The 21,078-nt window shown below is 67.5% G+C and overlaps 1 protein-coding gene across 1 annotated transcript in view; it reads right to left on the bottom strand.

The window, feature by feature from the left end:
• ADGRB2 (adhesion G protein-coupled receptor B2) overlaps nt 1-21,078 on the bottom strand; it is an 82,478-nt gene that overhangs the window by 12,636 nt on the left and 48,764 nt on the right. The window contains exons 2-4 of the mRNA XM_082777636.1: nt 5,683-6,526; nt 2,134-2,217; nt 903-1,067 (exon numbers count right to left, since the gene is read on the bottom strand). Of these exons, the coding sequence (XP_082633762.1) occupies nt 903-1,067; nt 2,134-2,217; nt 5,683-6,511 (1,078 nt within the window). The 5' untranslated portion in view covers nt 6,512-6,526. The remainder of the gene's footprint in view (nt 1-902; nt 1,068-2,133; nt 2,218-5,682; nt 6,527-21,078) is intronic.

Raw genomic sequence — 21,078 nt, 5'->3', positions numbered from 1 at the left:
GCAGGGCTGGGCATGGGCCCCGCTCCCCTCCTCGCCCTGCGGCACCGGCACCTTCCCCATCTGCACGCCCCAAAGGCCCCGAGCAGGCACCGGTGGTGCTGTCGCTCGCCCTGGCAGAGCCTCTTTCGCCCTGGCACTGAGGCTGCGGGCACAGCCCCTGCACGCGTGGCACTCACAAGCTCAGCTCGCTCGGGAAGCACTCGGGGTTCCCAGGCGTCCTAAAGGATGCTCTGCGAGCCGAGATGGCCCCGGCAGCCCCAGTGCCCCCACACCGAGGGGAGAACCCACGTGTTATGGGGTGCAAAGCCCCCCAGAACCAGAGGATGGGGTGGCGCGGCTGCACCCCGAGGTCCCACCAGTCCCTGCAGTCCCACACAGGACACACGGACCCCGCTGTGGGCAGACAGACAGACAGGCAGGGCACTGCTGGTGCCACCGCAGGCGTCCATCCTGCTCGCCCCTGCTCAGGACCGTGCTGGAGCAGCTCGGCCACCTCCTGCCCCGCACGAGTCCCCCTGGCCCCAGCCCCACGGCACAGGCTCCCTCCAGCCCCTGCCTCTCCCCCAGCTCCAAACTTCCCCAGGGAAGCCCCGAGGTTTTTGGCATCCTCTGGAGATGAGGATGAAGAGGAGCGGGGCAAGGCAGGCAGGACACAGGGGGCACATCCTGCAGGTGCCTCCCCCCACGGACCCCCGAGAGCTGCCGCAGCAGGGGAGGGGACACAACGGGGGCAGAGCTGGTGGGCTCCTCCTGCTGCCCCCGCCGCACGAAGCCACCCTCCCTGCGCACCCCCAGGCACCCCCATTTTCCACGCCACCGAGAGACCCCCACGCAAGCACGTGTCCCCACGTGTCCCCCACCCCCGTCCCGGCCCTGAAAACCCCCCCCGTGCCCCCCGGTACCTGGGCAGGTGGCCGTGTTGTTGCAGGTCCTCGTCTCGCGCAGCAGCCCGCTGCACAGCGTGCCGTAGGGAGAGGAGACGCAGGAGCGCGTCCGCACCTGGGAGCCCTGCCCGCACGTCAGGGAGCAGACGCTCCACTGGGACCACTCCTCGGCCGCGGGGTCCCCTGGGGGGAGACGTGGGGTGAGGGCTGGGGGCTGCCCGGGGAGCCCGCGGGGTCCCCACCGGCCCCGGGAGCAGCGAGGACGAGGTGCCGAGGGTGCCGCGGCACCGAGGGCGCAGGCAGGGCGAAGGAGCCCCCAGCACGGTGCTGCCGCCCTCCAAACCCGGAGCAGGGACCCCAGGCACAGCATCTGGCCCGGCACAGGGTCCTGGGTGCAGGATGTGACCCGGGACGGGGTCCTGGGCAACCCCCGGGTGCCCAAAGGAGCCCAGCACAGGCGGCACCGCTCGCCCTCGCCGCGCAGCCGCGGTGCTGACATTTCCAAGCACCTGGCTCTTATTAAGCTCGATGATCTATCTGAAGCCGTTGGACAGGGCAGGGGAAAAGGCCCTCGGTTTGAATTAAAAAGGAAGACACAGGGGAGGGCTCTGAAGGGGAGGGTTTGTCCCGCAGATGGGCTCTACACCCACCAAGGTGCCCGTGCCCACCAGTGGCTCTGCGCCACACGGGAAGCCCAGGGCGAGGCGGGGGCTCAGGACGGGGCCGTTCACCCCACGGGGGTCCTGGTTCCCCCTGGCCAGGCTTGAAACAGGGCTGGGAACCAGTACAGCCCGCTGAGCTGGGCTGGGGGCCAGGGCTGGCATTTGGGATGGCCAAGGTGGCCCCATGGCCCTGCCCAGCACCTCAGGACCCAGGAGCAGCTGAGCGCAGCGGGGAGCAGATCGGCATGCCAGGCACACGGCCCGGCCCCGAGCCATCCATCTCCCCTCTCGCCTGCGAGCCCTCGACCCATAAATCAGGGGGTGCTGGGGAGGGGCAGCGGCACGCTCAAATTACCCAGATGAATTTGCCAAATAAGTACATTTGAACGAAACAATTAATGGATTTTTTTTTTTTTTTTTGCCTGCTTTACAACCCTCGGAGGAAGGTGCAAAGGGAAAAAAAAATTAAAAAATGTATAAATGGAGCAAATTAAGTCAGTCCGTGGGCAGGAAGCAAAGGAAGTCACTCCGTCTCCGCCGCCCTGCCCACGGCCGAGCCCAACGCCCCCTGCCCCTGTCCCCGGTACCTGTCTGGGCCATGTAGACCCCCGGCTCGTCTGCCGACCGGGGCCACTGGGTTTTCACCTTCTGGTTCTCCTCAACCGCGTTGCCTGGAAGAGAGAAGGGCTCCGGTGAGAGCGGGCAGGGGCAGGAATGGGAACGGGATGCTGCGAGCCAAGCGATGTTTTAAGGTTGGGACAGGGATGCCACGGGGCTTCATGAAGGCTAGAGATGGTCCAGCACACTCGTCACCCCCCAAAACATGTCACAGCTCTGCCAGCTGCTGCTTTTTGGGGATTTGGGCTGGAATAAACCCGTGCACTTTAGGGTACCCCTATCCCCGGGGTGCCCGCGCCCCCGGGGCACGCGGCTAGCGGAGCGCAGCGGTGCTCCTCCCGGCCCCACTTAACAGATTGCTGCAGTGAGGTGGCACAAATTTATGGCTCAGCTCACCAAAAATAACAAGAGATCCATCAAGAGCACTTGGCGTGAAATTAACTGGCATGTGGAGGGCTCGGCGGAGAGGCACGCGCTGTGGGCGCGGGGGGCAACCTGCCCTGCCTTCCTCCTGCCCGGCCCCCCGGGACCACCCCCGTGTCCCTCATCCCCGTCCCCAGGACACCGACACGCTCCCGGGCACGGTGTGGTGACACTGGGGCCGGGCAGCACCCGTGTCCCCCCCCAGACATCACTTGTGTCCCCCCCGGGCATCGCAGAGGGTGGGCACGCAGCACACGGAGCCCAAAGCGCCTCGCTGAGCTGCCCCGGCACAGCCAGCAGGGCACGGTGATGTCCCCGAGGGACGGAGGGAGGTGACACGGGGACACCTGGCACGGGCAGGGGGCACCCAGCCGTGCCCTGGGCAGGCTGCGGCCCCTTTTGTAACACACCCAGAGGTGATATACGAGCCCCAGGCAGGTGCAGGGACTGCGCTGACACTTATTGGTGCTGTAAAACAGACCCAAATTTACCGACTTTTGCCTTCAGCTCGGAGTGACCCTGCCTGAGCCCGGCACCATGCTCAGGCTCCTCCAAGGACGGGGCGGCTGCGTCCCTCGGCTCATCTCGGGGCACCCCACAGGGGCTGGGGGGGGTGCTGGGGGCTGCCCCCAGGTTCTCTCCGTGCACGGTGCCACGCTCGCCACGGGGCCACCCGTCCCCATGAGCGGCGTGGCAGAATTACGCCCGTCACCGCGGGAGCCTGGGGGCAGCCATAAATCCAGAGGATATACAAGGCCGCTCTCCCCAGCCGTGTTCGACAGGCACCAAATCCAATTTCCCAGGGAGGGCACTAAATCCCCGGCTGTCACCGCACCGCGCCTGCGCCACGGCCCTGCCTGCAGCCATCCCCGGCACCCACCCAGGGTCCTGCCCCGGAGCCCCTCGCCGTGCCCCACAGCACAGCTTCGAGGGAGGGGGTGTCCTCCCGGGGACCCCCGTTTGTCCCCCTTGGTTGCTGCATCCCCGCAAGCCCCGTCCTGGCATCACCGCCCTGGTGGCTGCTTTCTGAGGGGCTGGGGCTTTGGTGCAAGGGGCAACATGGCCCCGAGCCAGCCCCAAAATTTTGGGGACCTGGGAGGGGTCCCCAAAAACACAGCGAGCTGGACACAGACAGCACGGGGACAATGCGCCCCAAATCACCCCACAACGCCCCGACCCTACACCCACCCCTCCGGGGGACTCTGCCTGCACGAACTGGGTGCCCACCGGGTGCCACGCTGCACGTGGCCGTGCGTCCCCCCCCCTCCAGGCACAAGGGGGACAGTAACGAGGTTGGGGACCCCGTGGCATCACCAGGGTGGGAGCGGGGAGGCCGGGGAGCTGCTGGGTGGGCGCCAGCCCCCGCTCGGCTGCGGCGCTCGGCGGAGGAGAGCCGGTGAGATCAGCGCTGGGCGCCCGCCAAGGCTCGGCTCACAGGCGCCATTCAGCCCCCAGCCCTGGCTGCCGCCCTGAAAGGAGCCCTTTTTTCCCCTCCCCGGGGGGCCAGGGGGAGGCCAGGTGGGAGCCCCGGGCCCCCCCCTCGCTGCCATGAAGGGCGCTCTGTGCTCCAGCCCCGGGGGGTGATCGGGGGGCGCACGGCGTGGGGGGTGCCGAGAGCAGCCGAGGCCACTGAATCGCCCCCCGTGGATCCGCCTGCAATAACTCGTTACCTCTGGGTGCCTCGGGGTTTTAATTGAATGTCAAACGTAATTTGGGAAGGAGCAGGAGCTCGGCTGCCGCCCTCGCAGCCTGCCTCCGTGCTGCTGTGTGGAGAGCCGGCGGGTGGCTCGGCACCCCAGGGTGGCCCCAGCACCCCTCTTGGAGCCACGCTCGCTGCTGCTAACACCCCCAGGAGGTGCAGACCCCCCCCCGGGAAGCGATATCAGAGGATATCACCCACTGCCAATGCAGGGTGCAGCAGGAGCCAGCCCCCGTAGAGCCCCCGGGCAGAAGGGGAGCGAGGCTGAGCCCAGGGATGGCACCTGGGCCCGGCCCTGAGCTCTTAATCCTCCACGCAGGGTTGCACTTAAAGGGGAAAAAAAAAGAAAAAAAAAAAAAAAAAAGGGAAGAAAAAAATCAGATCAAGAAGCTCCCCTCGGGATGAGGCGATTTATAAGCACGCAGCTGAAACGGACCGGGGATTTATTCGGGGGATCTGCCCATAATGACATTTAGCTCCTGAAGCAAATGCTAAAACCCAATGAAATTATACAGACACGCGGCCCAGCACCGCCACCTCGTCCGCTGGGAACAGCATCGCCCCGGATAAAGGCCGGGAACAGCTGAGCTGGGGATTGCAGCCCCAGGGCACTGCCTGGGGATGGCGTGGGGGGGAACATCTGGGCAGATGTGTGCCCCCCGGGGCCAGCAGGGACACCCCGGGGTGCGGCGGCTCGCTGCCCGGCGCCCACGGGCGAGCGTGGCTGCTTTATTCACACTCGAGGCTCCTGCAATTTGGTAATGAGCAAATGGCTTCATTCCGCCTGGTTAACAGCCCGGCCGTGCCGTGCCGCCACATCCTGCCTGGAATAACAAGCACCCGGGCTGCAGCAGTCAAGGGTAATTTGCCATGGGAAGGGGTCATTTTACCTGCAAATTGTTTTCCTCGTCTCCAGCAATGCAGAGTGACAGCGCTCCTGCTCCTGCTCCTGCTCCTGCTCCCGCTCCCGCTCCCGGTCAGCCCAGCAGCCCTGGGGCTGTGCTAAAGCAGCCGTGGCACAGAGCAGGGACTGGTGCGGGGCACGGCGAGCTCTGCTGAGCCTGCCTGATGCTCAAGGGGGGGGCTGCACCCCGAGCTGGGAGCAGGCACGGGCAGGATTCACCCCGTGCACGGCTCCCCGGCTCCGTGAGAAGCGCACGGCTCCGTGCTGTGCCAGGAGCAGGTGTGGTGCCAGGAGTTGGACTCGAGGGTCCTTTTCGGTCCCTTCCTGCTCAGGATATTCTATAATTCTGTAATTTTGTGATTCTGTGATCCTGTGATGGCTCCTCCACGCACACAGCACCCTCTCTGCCCCCTCCTGCGCAACGGGGCAGCCTGCACGGAGCAAGGGGAGCCCCCCAACCCCTGGGGCTCCCCCCCCCAGCACCCCACTCACCGTGCGGCACCTCGGGCAGGTCGAACCCGTTGACATTCTCAGAATGCAGCTCGGGGGGGCAGCAGCGCTCGGTGGGGGCGGCGGCAGCGGGGGGCAGCGGGGTCGGGGTGCGGGCGCCGTGCCCCGAGCCGTTGCGGCGCGGTGCCGGGGGGCTCTCCGCTTGGCAGCTGCAGCCGGCGTGGGTGAGGCCGCAGCGGCGGGTGCCGGGTGCCTGCAGGCACTCCTCGAGCCAGCGGCACAGCACGCTGCAGGTGAACTGGCTGGAGTTGTTGTTGTTGATGAGCAGCACCTCCACGAAGCGAAACTCCAGCGCCTGGGGGGCCAGCAGGCGCGGCGCCGCCTCGGGCTCGGCCGCCAGGCAGAGCTGCACGAAGTTCTTGTCGAAGTGCAGGAAGGTGAAGGGCCCCGCGCCCTCACACAGCTCCAGCTCGGCTTCGCCCTCCTCCTCCTCCTCCTCCTCCTCTTCCTCCTTCTCCTCTTCCTCCTGCGGCCGCCGCGGGGAGGGCGGGGGGCTGGCGGGCTCGCCGCGCGGGTCGCAGGTGTAGTTGGCCAGGTAGTGGTCGAGCGGCAGCACCATGGGCGAGAAGTGGGTGCAGACCTGCTCCTCGCGGTTGAAGCGGAGGTACAGCGAGTACTTGGTGGGGTCGGGGTTCTCCAGGGTCCAGGAGCAGCCGGAGGAGATGGTGGGGAAGAGGTCCTTGAGCGAGAAGGAGCCGTACAGGACGCCGGAGGCCAGGGCGGAGCAGGCGCTGGGAGCCGGGTCGAAGCCCCGCGTGAGCCACAGGACAGACGAAATCACAGCCAGTAAGAGGGGACCAGCAGCGGTCATCCTATGGCATTTGCCCTGGGGGGAGAGACAGAGGGGCAGATGGACAGACGGATGCTTACCGGGAGCCACGGCACGGGGTGGGGGGCAGCGCCCTGCACCGAGCCCCGGACACCGTGGGAGCAGCACCCAGGGTGCCCCCAGCCCCCAGGGGCAGCCATCGGTGCCCCCTGCCCCATCCCCTGGCTGTGCCGAGGTGGCCCCCGTGCCCTCAGCACACATCACAGGATGGGGGCTTCATCCCACAGCCCCCCAAAAGACCCCGCTCCCGCTCACTCGAGGGCAGCAACCGTGTGGCAAGTGGCCACTCGGTGCCGGGGCCACCAAGCCACCGCTCGCCCTGCGCATCCTGGGCCAGGAGCCACCAGGCAGCGCCTGCATGGACCAGGCTATGAAAAGCTTTGGGGCTGTTCCTGCCCCCCCCCTGGAGCTGCTCGGGGTCAGGGTGGGTGCTTGGAGGAGCCCGAGGCGATGAGCTGGGGCACCCCCCAGTGGGGCACCCCCCCTGCCTGCTGCGAGAGCCCGGCACGGGGCGAGCGATCGTTAAAGCACGTATTTCTTGGGAAGCACGCCGGGTATGCAGCAGCACCACTGCGGATAGCTTTTTAATAACTCATTAATAAAATAATGCATGCGGTGGCCTTATTAAGTGGGACCAGAGCGTGGCTTTACAGAGGCCAAGGCCACCAAGCGCGTGGCGGCACCGCTCCGCGGGCCAGGGGGCGGCCAGCGAGGTTGGGGAGGTGGCCCCTGGCCCCCGGGCTAACCCAGGCTCCTCTCCATCCCAAAGCAACGTCTCCCGATCCCAAATCCCCCCCCGGCCGAGGCCCCGGTACCGCTGGCAGCCCTGCAAAATGGGAAGGGAGCCCTGAGCCTCGGCTGTGCCTGCGCCAGCGCCGCGACGGGCACATTAGGGAGCTAAAAATAACCCGGCTCCCGTGCAACAGGCGGGCGCTGCTCCTGCCACCCCGATGGTGCGGGGGCTCCGTGGGGGTACCCAGCCCCACCAGCAGCCTGTGGGCACGGGGAGGAAGGCAGAGGGGCAGGGAGGAGCTGGTGGCACGAGGAGCAGCCAGGCGGGTGGCCGGATCCAGGAGCGACCCCAGATGTAAGTAGGGGAGGTCGGGGGGAAGGGGAACCCCCTCTCCTAGGGACATTTCCAGCCTGGTTCAACGGGGGAACCCCAAAAGCAGGGAGCCAAGGGGCGGCCGGAGCTGCACCAGGTCCCTGCTGGGGCTCCTGAAGCATTAAAGACCTGGGGTCCCCCGGAGGATCCCCACCCTGTGCTGCTCGGGGAGGGGAGCAAGAAGCCAAGGGACGAGGAGGAGGAGGAGGAGGAGGGGCAGGAGGAAGCAAGGGAGGGGGAGGAGGAGGTCAGGCAGGGACACGCTGCCGCTCTGCAGCTCGCGGGGCTCCCGCAGCCTGGCAGGGACACAAGATGGAGCTTGCTTCCCTCGCCTGGCAGCGGCGAGAGAGGGGCTGCTCGGCCCCGCTGCCCACCCGGGGCACAGCTGCCACCCGCTGCCACCACGGCACAGCCGGGCTGCCGCGCTCCCCGGGCTCCTCGCGGTTTAACCACGCCGCCCCCAAAAAGAGCCAGGCAGGAGCTCCGGACCGCGGGGAGCCTCCCCCACCCCAAACCCACGGCGGGGTCAGGATGCGCCCTCGCAGCGCTGCCGCAGCTGCTGCCGAAGGCCGGGGCTCGTTAAGAGCCGATCAAATCCGTTTCGGCTCGTTCAGCACCAGCCCCGCTCCCCGCAGCGTTTGCTGCCGCTGCTGCAGTGAAAATATTTCACCCAGCTGCAAGCTGGGCCCGAGAAGAAACCGAGCGGCGGGGGCACCGAGAGACCCGGCGGGGGGCTAGCAGGGGGTCAGCGCTGCCAAAAGGCTCGGGGAAAGGGGGGGGGACGGGGCTGAAGCCAACGCTCCCCCTACCTGGCACCGCGGCGAGGACCTGGTGCCCTGCAGCGTCGCCGTCCGCCTGCTCCGGTGCCCCCGGCCCCGCTGCCCATCGCCCAGGTGGCTCCAAAACGGCCCCGGCCCTGGTGTTGGAGAGCCCCCAGCACGCTCCTCGCCATGCCGGTGGCCACGGGCTCGGGGGGCCCCGGCTGCCCCCAGGGATGTGCCGCATCCGAGCGCCCGGCTGGGCCACAGGAGCTGCTGCTGCTGCTGCCCGCAGCACGGCTGGCACTGCTGGCACGCTCAGGCACCCGCTGCAGCCTGCTCCAGCCCCTCTCATTTCCCTTTGTTCCCCGCCTGGGCTGAGGGGAGGGCTGGGTTTTTAATTAAAGCTTTTAAAGAGCCATCACAGAGCCTGCGAGTGCTGGTGAGGGAATGACAGCCCCGGCTCGCGGCCGCGCCGCGGAGGGAGGAGCAGCGGCCCCGCTCCGAGCGCGGGCACCGCTCCATCGCCGCCGGGTGCCCGCATCCAGCCGGGCTCCGGAGACCTGCAGGATGTGGCCAGGGCTCGCCTCTCCCTGCACAGCAGCCACAGCACGGCAGGAGGAGGCACTGCTCCTCGCCGCACCGCCCCAGGCGTGCTCGCGCCGCACGAACAGGTTGTTTCCCCGAAGATCTTCGCATTTAGGGTGATTCGGAGGGGGTCTGGGGCAGCTCCAGCCTGCCCAGCCCGCAGGCACAAGCGGCCCCGGGGTTGGGGTGAGGGGGCCGGGAGCTGCGGCCCCACTGAGCCTGGTGAGAGCAGAAACAAACAAACAGCCCCAAAAGCGATCAACGGGCGGCACTAAGCCCTGCCGGCATTAATAATCTGAGAAACGATTAATAGCAAAGTAAAGGAGATTTGGGTTTTAAGAGACACGGTTTTTAACCCGACAGTGTTCTTTTAATAGGCTCACTAAAGTATACGAGCCGTGAGACTTCTGGAGGCGAGGGTGGCTCGGGACAAGGGCGCGAGGGCTAGCAGGGGGCCGGGCAGTCCTGCAGCACCAGGCGCCCGGCCACTGCGGGAGCAGCTCCGCTCCGTGCCGCAAGGCAACGCCGTGGGGAGAAGCAGGCTGGCAGGTGGCACGGCTCGGCACGGCTCAGCACGGCTTGGTTCAGCATGGCTCAGCTCGGCACAGCTCGGCACGGCCGGGATGGACGCACACCCACACGGCTGCCGGGCGCCAGGCGCGCTCCATCGCACCCGAGCACCTCGCAGCTGCCCAGAGGTGACCGGAGGCAAACGCAGCGCTCTGACAGCTCCTGCTGAGCCCCCGCAGCGTGAGCCTGCCCTCCTCCCATCCCCAGGAGCGTTGCTCGTGGTTAAAAGGGAGCTTCAAAGCCGCCTCTGCCTTCAGCCCCTCCGCCTGCGAGGGCTCCTGGGCCCCGCTGCTCCCTGCGCCCATCCTCACGGCATGGGGACCCCGGCACCGAGCTCCCGGCACCGGCAGAGCCTCTCCATCCCCTAATTAACGCTCTGAGCTTCAGCAGGAGAACGTGCTGGATGAACTCCACCGAAATCCCAGCCGCCAGCCCTCGCCCCCCGAAAACGCAGCTTCCTCCAGCGTCATGCACACCCGTGGGTGTGCGGCTCGTGCTGCTGCACACTCGCACGTGCGCTCGGCAGGGAGCTGGCGTCTCCACGCAGCTCCCCGCAGGAGCTGCACGACCTCCCCCCCGGCACCTCGGACCACGTTTTCCCCCTCCCCTGCCCGCACGTCTCTGCGCTCCCCCGCTCGCTCTCCCTCTCCCGCTGGCTTCCCCGGCTCGCTGCCACCACCTTTCCTGAAGCACGCAGGCTGGCAGCGGCGCGGAGCCCTAATTAATGGTGCGGGTTTGCCAATCACTGGCTCAGCCCCGCTATCACTGGCAAGCGCAGGCCCTTTTATTTATTTTACTTAACGGCTGTTGGTAAAACTCCGCTCCAAAAGCAAGGCCGGGAGACGGCACAGCGAAATCTCCGCCGGGATTAGGGATTACGCTCTGCCAGGGAACAGCGTGTGCCGTGTGCCTGCCCCCCCCCCCAGCAGCTGTGGGGTCCCCGGGGGCAAGGAGCCCCCAGCCAGGCACCACAGGGGCTGTGGCTGCTCCCCCTGCTCTCCCAGAGCCTCCTGCAAGCAGCTGCAGCGCCGCCGGCCACGGCTCCCCCTGCCACCAGCTCCCTCCTGCCCTGGCACCGTGCGAAGGGCTGGGGGCCTCCAGGAGGATACGGAGAGGAAGGGGGGGGTCCAAGTGCCAGGGCTGGCAGCAGGGAGGCGCAGCCTGGTCGTGCGCTCGTGCCAGGGAGGGATTTTTGTAGCCCCGCATCTCAGCTGGATCCAGACCTGATGGAAGCCCCCGAAGTGCTGCTCCCCGGGGAGGGGAACGGGCTTGGATCCGTCCCACTGCTGGAGGGCATCAAGAAGGGACAGACAGGCCGAGAGCAGGGGGGGCACCACGGCCCTCGCGAGCACCAAGGAGGTTTGGAGCCTCTGACATTTGGCAACTGAGCCGGGTGGCTTGGAGCCAGCCCCGTCCCCATTAGGGGATGGCGGCGTGGTAGGAAATGAGTTTGCAGGGCCTCGGTCCAAATTCCCTTGGAGAAGCATCGAGGCGTCAAAGCAGGCCAGCCCGGAGGGGGCCGTGCGCCCGGCCCAGCCCGTCCGTTGCATTTCCTCCTCCTGGGCAGGGAAAGGGGGAGCCCGTCCTGCAGCACAGCCAGCTGAGCGGGGACAGGGCTGGCCTGCCCCAGATCTGTCACCCGGCAGCGATGGGGACAGCCCGGGCGAAGGAAAACCCATCCATTCCCACGGAAATCCCATCCATTCCCATGGAAAACCCATCAATTCCCGTAGCTCCTGCAGCAGAGCCAGCCCCGACGGGCTGCGGTGCCCCTGTGCAGGGGGTTGGTGCCCGGACGGGGCTCTCCACACGCCGCAGACCCGATGCAGAGCCCCGAGCACGTCGCAGCTCCCCGGGAAGCCCCAGCCGAGCACGGCTCGAGTCCTCGGAGGCGTCGAGCGGCACCGGAGGCAGCGGGAGGAGCAGGCAGCACATCCCGGAGCTCCTCAGCCACGTTTGGAGAGCAAGCCACGCGCGGTGCCGGCTCCGTTTCCATTTTCTCTCCGTCACAGAGCGGATTTGCAGCATCCCAGCTTCTTGCAGACTCCTTGGATCAGAACCCCGTGGTGGCAAAGCGCGCAGCGCAGCCGGGGAGACCTCGCGGAGGAACCGCTGCCAGGCTCCGGCGCAGGGGGCCCGGTGCTGCCCCACGGCTCCCTCCAGCAACCCCGCCAGCCACGCAGCTCAAACTGAAGCCCACTGGGAAGCGGGGCGCCCAGCATCCCCAGTGAGGGCGGCCAGAGGGCAGCCAAGCGAGAGCGGCAGTGACAGTGGCAGTGACGACAGCCGCGGCCGCCCCGCTCCTCCCCACTGCCTCCGTGCCGGGGCCAAGCGAGCCCACGCGCCGGCTCCCCCCAGACCCTGCCCGGCTCCGACCCCGCAGCCTTCCCAGGGCACAGATCAGCCCAAGACGACCGCCCTGCGTCACCCCAGCACCCCCGGTGCTTCCCCAGAGCACGGCCTGGAGCCAGCCCCATGCCACCGGCTCCTCGCACCCCATCCGCCAGCAGCACCCGGCCGAAACCCCAAAGAGACGCTCGGCGCGGCACAGCCCGGCCACCCCGGGGCCACCTCCTGGGGTCGGTCCCCACGTCACCGGCAGCCCTGGCTGCCAGGCGCCATCCGGCACAGGCAGCAGTGACATGACCTAGAAAAGCAGAGGGCTGCTCACACACCGTGCTGCCGCGAGCCCCCGGCGCCGACCACGCAGGCACGGTGCACGAGCACCCTCCACCCCGGCCGGGCTGGGGCTGCAGCAAACCTCCCCCTCCCGCTGCTTCAACAAGTGACCCGCACGGACACACGCGTGGCGGGGCTCCGTCTGTGCCCCCCCCATGCTCACGGGTCCCCCGGGAAGGGAAGCAGCTCCCCCGCTCCCCCCGTTTTCCCCCGGATCCGGCTGCCACCTGCGCGCTGCACGTGCCCGCGCCGGCACACGCTGGGTGCCCACGTGTGCCCTCGCCGCACGCCCACGGGCCCCGGGTGCCGCTCGCCCCATGGCACGGGGCTGGGGGCTCCCCACAGCCCTCAGCTGAACAAAGCCCTGCACTGGCGGGGGGGCTGCACGCCCGCCTGCCCCCGGCACAGTGCCAGCACCCTGCCCACGCATGGCACGAGGACCCACACCAGGGGTGACGGCGTGGGGGGGGCCCACGGGTGCCGGGCCGGCTGCAGGCGTGTGCCCACACCGGGGGGCTAGCAGGGATGTCAATTTGGCAACCGGGCACCCACGGCCTTGCCGAATGCGATGCCACGGCACGGCGGTGCCATGCGTGTGCCCGTGCCCACCCCCACGCGCGCAGCCCCCCTGCCCTGGGGCCGAACGCGCTGCTCGCAGGGGGGGGGGCACCGCCGGGGACCGGCCCCCCCCCCCCCGGGCATGCCCGGTGCGAGCGGAGCGCCACCGCCACCGCCGCAGCCCCGCGCAACTTCCCGGCAGGGCCGGGGCCGCCCGGGGGATGCCGCTGCCCGCACCGGGCACCGAGCCCTCGGTACCCCCGGGAAGGCGGCTGCGACCCCCTCGCCCCCCCCCCCCGGGTCCCCTCCCGGCCGGGCACCGAAGTTGGCCGCGGTCCGGGAGCTGTGGGGGTAGCGGGGATGCGGGGGGGGCGCATCCGTGCGCCCCGGGGGCCGTGCCCAGCGGTGGCCCCTCTCTCCGCATCCCGCATCCCGGCGAGCTGCCGCCCCCACCGGGCTCCGCGGCGAGGTGGAGGGGAGGGTGGGGGGGGGGGGTTGCGAATCGCGGCGCCCCTCGGGGATGGGCGCAACGGAGCGGGGCTGCGGGCACCGGGAAAAGAAAAAGGGGGGGGGGGGGTGGTGGGAAAGAACCGAGCGGGGGGCGACGCACCGGGAAATGGAGAGGTTGGGGGGGGATCCCCGGTGCTCCCCCTCGCCCCCTTCACCCCCCTCGCCCCCCTCACCCCCCCGCCGCCGCCGCCCTTACCTGCGCTCCGTCAGCAGCGCGTGGAGCCCCGGCGCGGCGCGGCGAGCAGCGGGCTGGCCATCCCCGAGCGGCGGCGGCGGCGGCGGCTGCCGGTGCCCGGGCGCGCCCGGGGGAGCGCGGCGGTGGCAGCGGCGGCGGCGGCGGCGGCGGCGGCGGAGACGCGCGGGGCCGGGAGCGGGCACGCGGCGCGCCGGGCCCCGGTGCTGGCGGCGGGCGGCGGGGGGGGGCGCGGCGGCGGCGGCGCGCTCGGCTCGGGCACTTGCTGCATGCGCCGGGCGCGGGGCGGTGTGACAGCACCGGGCATGGCGGGGGGGGCGGCGCGGAGGACGAGGGACACGGTGCACCCCCCCTCCCCCTTCGCCCCAACCCCCCCCCCCCCTCCTCTCCAAGACCCGGTGCCGGTTTTTGGGGGAGCGACCCCCGGGTTGCTGCAGGCGGGTGGAGGGGGCTGCCCGCGGCGCGGCGCCGCTGGGTGCGCGTGCACGCGGCGGGGGTGCACCCCCCCCACACCCCTCCCCAAAACACACACACACACACACACACATAGAGGGGGGGGGGGCGCGCACACGGCTGCGATGTGCACGTGCACGCGGGGGGAGGGGGGCGTGCGTGCTCCGGGGGGGGGGCGCGCACACGCGTGAGCGGGGTCGGGTGTGCACGGCGGGGCTGCTCGTGCCTGCGGGGGTGGGGGGGGGGTGGGGGTGTGCAGAGGAGTGGGGGCTGTGGGCTTGCAGACGCACGTGCATTGCACACACGCGTGCGCAGCCCCCGGCACGGCGCTGCTTGAGGGGGGAGCCCGGGGTGGGGGCTGCATGGACAGCAAGGGCTGGCACAGCCGTGGCACGAGTGGTCGTGACACTGAGGGCGTCGTGATAGTGGGGAGGGGGCTGCGGAGCTGCAGCAGCGCGTGGGGACGAGCGGGGGTGCAGGAGGCTGCGGGGCCCCGGCCGTGCACAAACCCCAGCGAGTCCTGGGGTGACCGAGGGCAGCCCGGGTGCCCCCCCGGGGCAGCACCCAGCAGGGCCAGGCAGGAGCAGAAATCTGGGAAATCAGCCCCAAAATCCCTCTGCTCAGCACCCACGGGATCAGCCCCAGCCCTGCTCCGTGCAGCCGGGTGTGCGGGGCCGTATCCACACGAGACCTTTGTGCAAAGCAGCTCCCTCCATCCCTCCCTGCCTCCCTCCCTGCTGCTCCCTGTCCCAGTCGTCCCCAGCAGCCTGCTGGTGCCTGACCCGTTGTCCCCAGACAGACGCTCATCCCCTGGGGGCCGAGGCTGAGAGGAAGCCAGGCAGCTCCCCGCCTGCTCCCCGTAGCAGGGCGCGCGGCAGCGTCGGCTCAGACATCACCCGAGGAGATTTCGTGGCCCGTCTCTGTAAATACAGATCAGTGCAGAGGCTGCAGCTCAGCAGACGGGCGATCCCGAGCCCGCGGCTCTGCGGGTCACGCTCTCTGCTTCCCAACGGGTATTTCGCTCCGGCTCTGCACGCTCGACGTGCTCCCAAATCCCAAACCCCCCAGCGCACCGCGTGGCACCAGCTATTTCGCCGCAGGACGCGCCGGGTGCCATCGCCCACCGGCTCTGCCCTGGCCCCGTAGTGCCCGGCCCGGCTCCCATCTCCCATCCCGGTGCTGCTGGGCCACGGGGCTCGTGCGTGCCGGGGGGGGGGCCCCGAGCTGCAGGAGCTGGAGGCACCCACTGTTACCAGGACAACTGGGTGCTGCCTCCGGAGCTGCTTGTTGCTGCTGCAGCCCTGCAAACCTCCCCCAGCCGCAGCGCGGGCTCTGCCGATGGCTGTGCCTGCGGAAAGTGGGGAGCCCGGACCCCCCCCCGTGCTCGGAGCACCCCATGGCGTGTGGAGCATCCCCTCCAGCTGGCCACGGAGCCCCCCACATCCTCAGCCCCCCGCCGGGGCTGGCTGTCAGCTGCTCGCAGGGCAGGATTAGTGCAGCTCCAGCACGTGCAGAGGCTGCTCCAGCAGGGCTTTGCCTGCCAGCGGGGAATTAAACCTGCCCGTTAATGTACCAATAACCCATTTCCAGCTCAGGGCTCTTGTTTTCCTTTCCTTTTGGCACGGAAACTGGGGACAGGTCAGAGTTAGCACGGTGGCAGCTGCTCTGTACACGGCTCTAGGTGAGGATGCAGCAAAAAGATGAAGCCCAGAGCCCAGCTGGGGAGCACGGGGATGCTGCCACTGCCCCCAGGCTCTCCTGAGCCCCCTGCCCAATTCCCAGGGCTCATCTCCTCCTCCTCCTCCGAGCAGCAGCAGCAGCCTCTGGGCTCTGCTGCAGGGTGGGACGGGGCAGCCCCCAGCCCCCAGCGATGCCCATGGAGCCTCTTCCCATGGACTTCGCTGCGAATTGCTCCAGTGGAAGAACAAAAGCCCCGAAAAGCAGGGAGACGTGATTTGCAAAATAACCCACGCTCATGGGAAAAGGCAGCCGGGGCCTGGCAAAAGGGCCCGTGGACAGACGGATGGGCCCTGCCTGCTGCTCAGCGCCCCGGCAGCTTCAGGCCGGAGCTCTCCGCTAGTGGTGGCAGGGGGAAAAGCAAAGGGAAAAGCCCAGGGAAGCCCGCGCGGCAAGGCAGAAGGGGACGGATGTGGGAATACCCCGAAATAAATGCCACTTTGGGGCTTGCTGAGGATCGAGGAGCACGGCCGCGATGCTTGAGCCTCCAGCTGGTCCCACGCAGCTCCGGATCCTGCAGCATTTTCCTGCCCAGGGGGGATGTTTTGGCTCAGCAGCATCGTTTCAGTCATTTCCCAGCATTTTGTCTGCCAAAGGGCCGGCCGGGGCCAGCGCCGTGCCCGTGTGCCCCAGGCAGAGGTGAGCCTTGGCAAGAGGAAGGGCTCAGCGTGCTGGGCCAGTGGGGGAGAGCTTCCAGGAGAAACTGGGAGGAACTGGGAGGAACGGGGAGAGTTTCTGCTTGAGGAAGGATCCGGCTCTGCCCCCCAGCCCCCGGTGCAGTGGCCGGGCTGGAGCCGTTTGGCCACCCACAGCCTGAACCAGCAGCGGTACCCGGAGTGCGCCTGCACACCAACAACTGCTAAAGAGCAGGAAACTTGGCATAAATATTCATCTCGATTAATATACATGAGGCTGCAGAAAGCCCAGCTCCAGCCTCCAGCGGGGGGATGTTATCTGCGCCGCTCAGCCTCGTGTTTAACGCAGGCGCCCGCTGGGTTTGCACAGCGGGAGGACCCGGAGGTCGGGTTTGGGGAGTGCCCGTCCCCCCCCCCAGCAGGGCTGGCACCTCCTGGGACCCCAAAACCCCCCCGTGAGCTGAGAAAAAGGGGGCAGAGCTGGGCTGAAGCTGCCCCGATTGCCTCGGCCTCGGGTGCCGTGCGCTCTGACCCCTGCTGCAGGGGGACCGCAGCCACCCCGTGCCGTCACCCTGGGCATGGCCGTGGTGGCTTTAGGGCCACCCGTGGTGCGAGGCAGCTCTCCCACCCCAGGGCGTGCAGGGGGATGCTCTGGGTGTTCTCACCCCCAGCCCTGGGGGAAAAGAGTGGCCGGGGGGGGGCAGTGGTCCCGTCCCACCCCATGGAGGGGCTGCGGGGCCAGGCTCGCGTGGCTCCGGCACGGGGTGGCCCCTCGGGACCCTGCCTCTGTCACGGCACCAGGAACCCGGGGCATAAACAAGAGGCTGACATTTCAGCACCGCCGCCGGGCCCCTTGGATAAAAGCAGAACATAATTAGCAAATTAATCAGGAGACAATAGCCGGGGATGTAACGCCGCCGAGATGGCACTCGCTGTGTCTGGGGCTGACCCCGTGCCACCGGGCATGTTCGGGGCCAGGCAAGCTGGGGACGGCCACGCTCGTGGTCCAGGGGAAAGGGGATGTCCCCGTGTCCCTGTGGCTGTCCCCATGTCCCTGTGGCTGTCCCCGTGTCCCCGTGGCTGTCCCCGTGTCCCTGTGGCTGTCCCCGTGTCCCCATGGTTGTCCCCGTGTCCCCGTGCCACCGCCAGCGGGCAGCCCTGCCACGTCCCCTGCCACAGGCTGGGTTTCCAGGGGGGTCCCGGCCGTGGCTGGGGGGGTGCAGGGGGTGCTGGCATTACAGGACCCTGCAAATTCGGCACCCGTCAAAGGGCAGCACCCCCCTCGCTGCCGGTAACATTTAAGAAGCGTGAATCGGAGCGAATTTGCATTCAGCTTATTAGACGCCCTGCAAATACGGGCAAACCTCGTTCAAACACATTTTGGTGATAAAATGATATTGACTCTGAGTAATTAAAAATCATTTCCATATTCAAATACGGCTGATTGAGGAGAAATGGCTGCCTTCTAATTGCCTGAAGGGGAATTTGCAACTTTTGGAGCGCGCAGCCCGGCAAACGCGTCTTCACTTGGCAGCCTGAGAACGGCCCAGGGAGGAGGAGGAGGAGGAGGAGGAGGAGGAGGAGGAGGTGTAGGAAGAGGAGGAGGAGGAGAAAGAGGAGGAGGAGGAGGAGGAGGAGGAGGGGGAGGGAGCTGGCACAGAGGCAGTGCACTGGGTGAGGTGAGGTGAGGCCGAGGAGCCAGGCAGACCCCGCTGGGCCAGGAGAGGATTTTCCCTCGCATGTTTTATGGGGTCCAAGGGCAGCAGCAGCTCCACGGACAGCCCAGCTCAGCCCTAAAGCGCTGCCCTCCCTCCTTCCTCCCCCACCACCCCCTTACTGGGGAAATGCATCCTCCCAGTACCGCTTTGGCAGCGGGCTACGAGTTGTTTGGGATGGACCCAACTCCCCGCGGCGCAGGACGGGGTGCTTGGGGTGAGCTCGGAGCTGCCCCGCTCCTGAACAAGCCCCTGGCAGCAAGAGGGGCTGGGACACCCCCTGTGGGGCCAGCCCCATCATTTGCAGGTAGCAGGGCCGATCCCAAAGCTTCATTTCCTCACCCAAATCCCCTCCCCAGCCTCCCCTCTGCAGCCTCGCTGCCTCCCCCTCGCACCCCCAGCCCCGAAGGCGGCACCGTGCCACCGCTGTCACCTCGTGCCCCTGGGGCACCGGCTGGGACAGCGGGGCTCGCTGGGTGCAGGGCTCCTCAGGCCACGTTTCGGGGCCCTCCAGCACCTCGCAGAGCTGCGTGGCCTCCGCTCGGTTTCCTAGGGAAACCAGCCTGGAGCTCGGCTCAGCCTCCGCACACGTGGGCGTGCACGGGGGGCCGTGGGCGCGCGGGGAGGAGGTGGGCGTGCGTGCGGGGACGTGGGCGTGCAGAGGGCTCTGGGGGTGCCCACGTGGGTGCCCCACGTCTCCATCTCCCCTCCCGGCTCTTGATGGCATTTTGGGTGACCCTCGGGGCTGCTCTGCAGCCTCCCCAGAGCCCGGGGTGGAGGCTGAAGCGAGCGGAGCAGCGCCCGCGGGGTGCGGAGGGGCCGGGGACACCTTGGCGGAGCTCAGGGCGCTCGCACAAGCTCACCCCAGTGAACACCACGAGATTTGCCTCGCTGCATCGCTGCCGTGCTCCAAAACCTCCCTGAACGCAGCTCCGAAGCCTCCCCCATTTATTCCTCACCTGCTCATCCTCACGTGCCATTTCCCAGCCCTGTCCCTTACCTCCAGCAGCCCCCCTGGCGTTACTGCGGGGCCGTGGGGGTGCTCCCCGGCACCCAGGGCTCAGCCCCGGCTCGGTGTGCTCCCCGTGCCACAGCCACATCCAGGCTCCATTTCCCTTCGTGCAGACCCAACCTGGGCTCTCTCCAGCTCCATCCATCCCCTCGTGCGCTCGGTGGGGACGGTGACACCAGAGCAGAACCGCTGGCACGCGGGGCGCAAGGAGTGGGCACATCCATGGAAAGTTTCTGGAAAGTTTGGGTGTTTTTTTTTTTTAATATAACCCAGAACCAAAGGCACTGAACGTGCTTGAAGAGCATAGGGGAAAGCCCAGCGCGATCCCATGGCTCTGGGAGATGGGGTTTGCAGGGAAACCAGCACCAAGAACTGGGATGAACTGGACCCATGGGCACCACCACGGGTCCTCCCTAGCAGTCGCTGGCTCCTTGTGACCCCATAACCTGCGGTGCCAGCCCCGTGTCCCCAGCAGGAACCCCCACACCCTCCCCGAATCTCGCCCCGAGGGACGCCCCCTCCGGCACCCGCTGCTTGCAAGGGCAAAATATTGAAGATGGAGCCGGAGGAATTGAAGCGCCATAATTGAAGGAAAATTTGCAGCATGTTGAGGACAGAATAGGATCATTGTGCTCGCCTCCCACACCCCAGATGGATGCACGAGGACTGCAGACATCGCCGGAGCGTGCGGAGAAGAGGAGAGGAAGGGAGTGAGCTAGACCGGGACGTGTGTGAGCAGAAATTGAATTTTTATCAGTTTCTATGTAGATTGTGTTTATTCATCTGTCTCCTATCCATCTCCCCCTGCATCTCCCTATTTCTTTTACAAAATTACTTTCCTCCTTTGGCCTAATTTTGTTTGTACAGATAGCAGCTGCTTTCTTCCATTTCAGCATAAAAAATATCGTCGTAAATGAGGTGCTATATATCCCCAGCAGAAGTTTTAGCAGCTACCCGGAGCACATTAGCCTTTTGCTCCTGCGGGGCCACATTTCCATCACAAAGAGCTAACTGCTCGCTGCCTTGCCCTTGCAGAAAAGGCTCCTGCCACTCCTGCCACAGCGCCTGGCAGCGGGGCCACCCGCGTCCTTGCGCCCTCGTGGGCACAGGGGACGGGCGATGGGGTCCTGCACGGCACCCATGGGTGCTGCTGCCCGCGCGGCTCGTTGCGGAACGGCTCCGCTGATATTTATTAAGCGCCCTGGCACCAGAGATGAACGGAGCCGGCGCTGTCCAGAATACCAATAAGGGCGTTTTTTTCCCCGAGAGCTATTCATAGCCCTACCTGTCACCCAGCCACCCCCCCCCGAGCCATCAGCTGAGCCCTCAAGGTCACGGAGCAGCACGTGGGCACCCGTCCTGGGTGCGCACGGGGACCCCAGCAGGTCCCCAGGGTGCTGCCGAGCACCGGGAGCCCTTTGGGGAGCAGCCGCCAGGCGCAGGCTCCTTGGGGGGGAGCACCCAGCTGAGAGTCCCTGGGTCCTGGGGGGGAGCAGCTCGGGATGGAGCACCTCGAGGTGCCCACGGCCAGGCTGAGGATGATGCAGGGCAAGACCCCAAGCCCCTGGGGACCCTCGGCTGGTCCCACAGAGCTGGATAACCCTGCCCTGAACCCTGGACCAGGTAATGACGGTGGGGGAGGACAGCCAGGCTCGCCAAGGGGGTGTTTCCCACGGAAAGGTCCCCGGGAAGACGTCCACGTAACGGGGAAGCCGCAGCTCGGCACCTCCCTCCCCTCTGCTAGCGGGTGCCTGGGGAAACGGCGGCACTCGGCGCGGCGTCACCAAACCCAATGGTTAGGGAAAACGCGAGCACGCAGCGTGATTGATTCCCCCCCCGGGGCCCCCCCATTAAAAATGTATGGAATTACTCATGCAAAGTCCCACTTACACACGGGTCTTTTGTGAGGACATTAAAATACCAGCGTTTGTCAGCCGCTTACCCGCTGCTCGCGGTTTGCTCCCATTTATTATCACGAACCGAGCCCGGCGCTGGTTCTATTTTCGACTCCTCACACGTCACGCCGAGCTCCCGGG

The sequence above is a fragment of the Aythya marila genome (genome assembly GCF_965140915.1).
Source record: "Aythya marila genome assembly, chromosome: 22".
Classification (NCBI taxonomy): domain Eukaryota; kingdom Metazoa; phylum Chordata; class Aves; order Anseriformes; family Anatidae; genus Aythya; species Aythya marila.
Note: the sequence above shows the minus strand (reverse complement) of the source record. Positions and strands in the feature narration are given on the sequence as shown.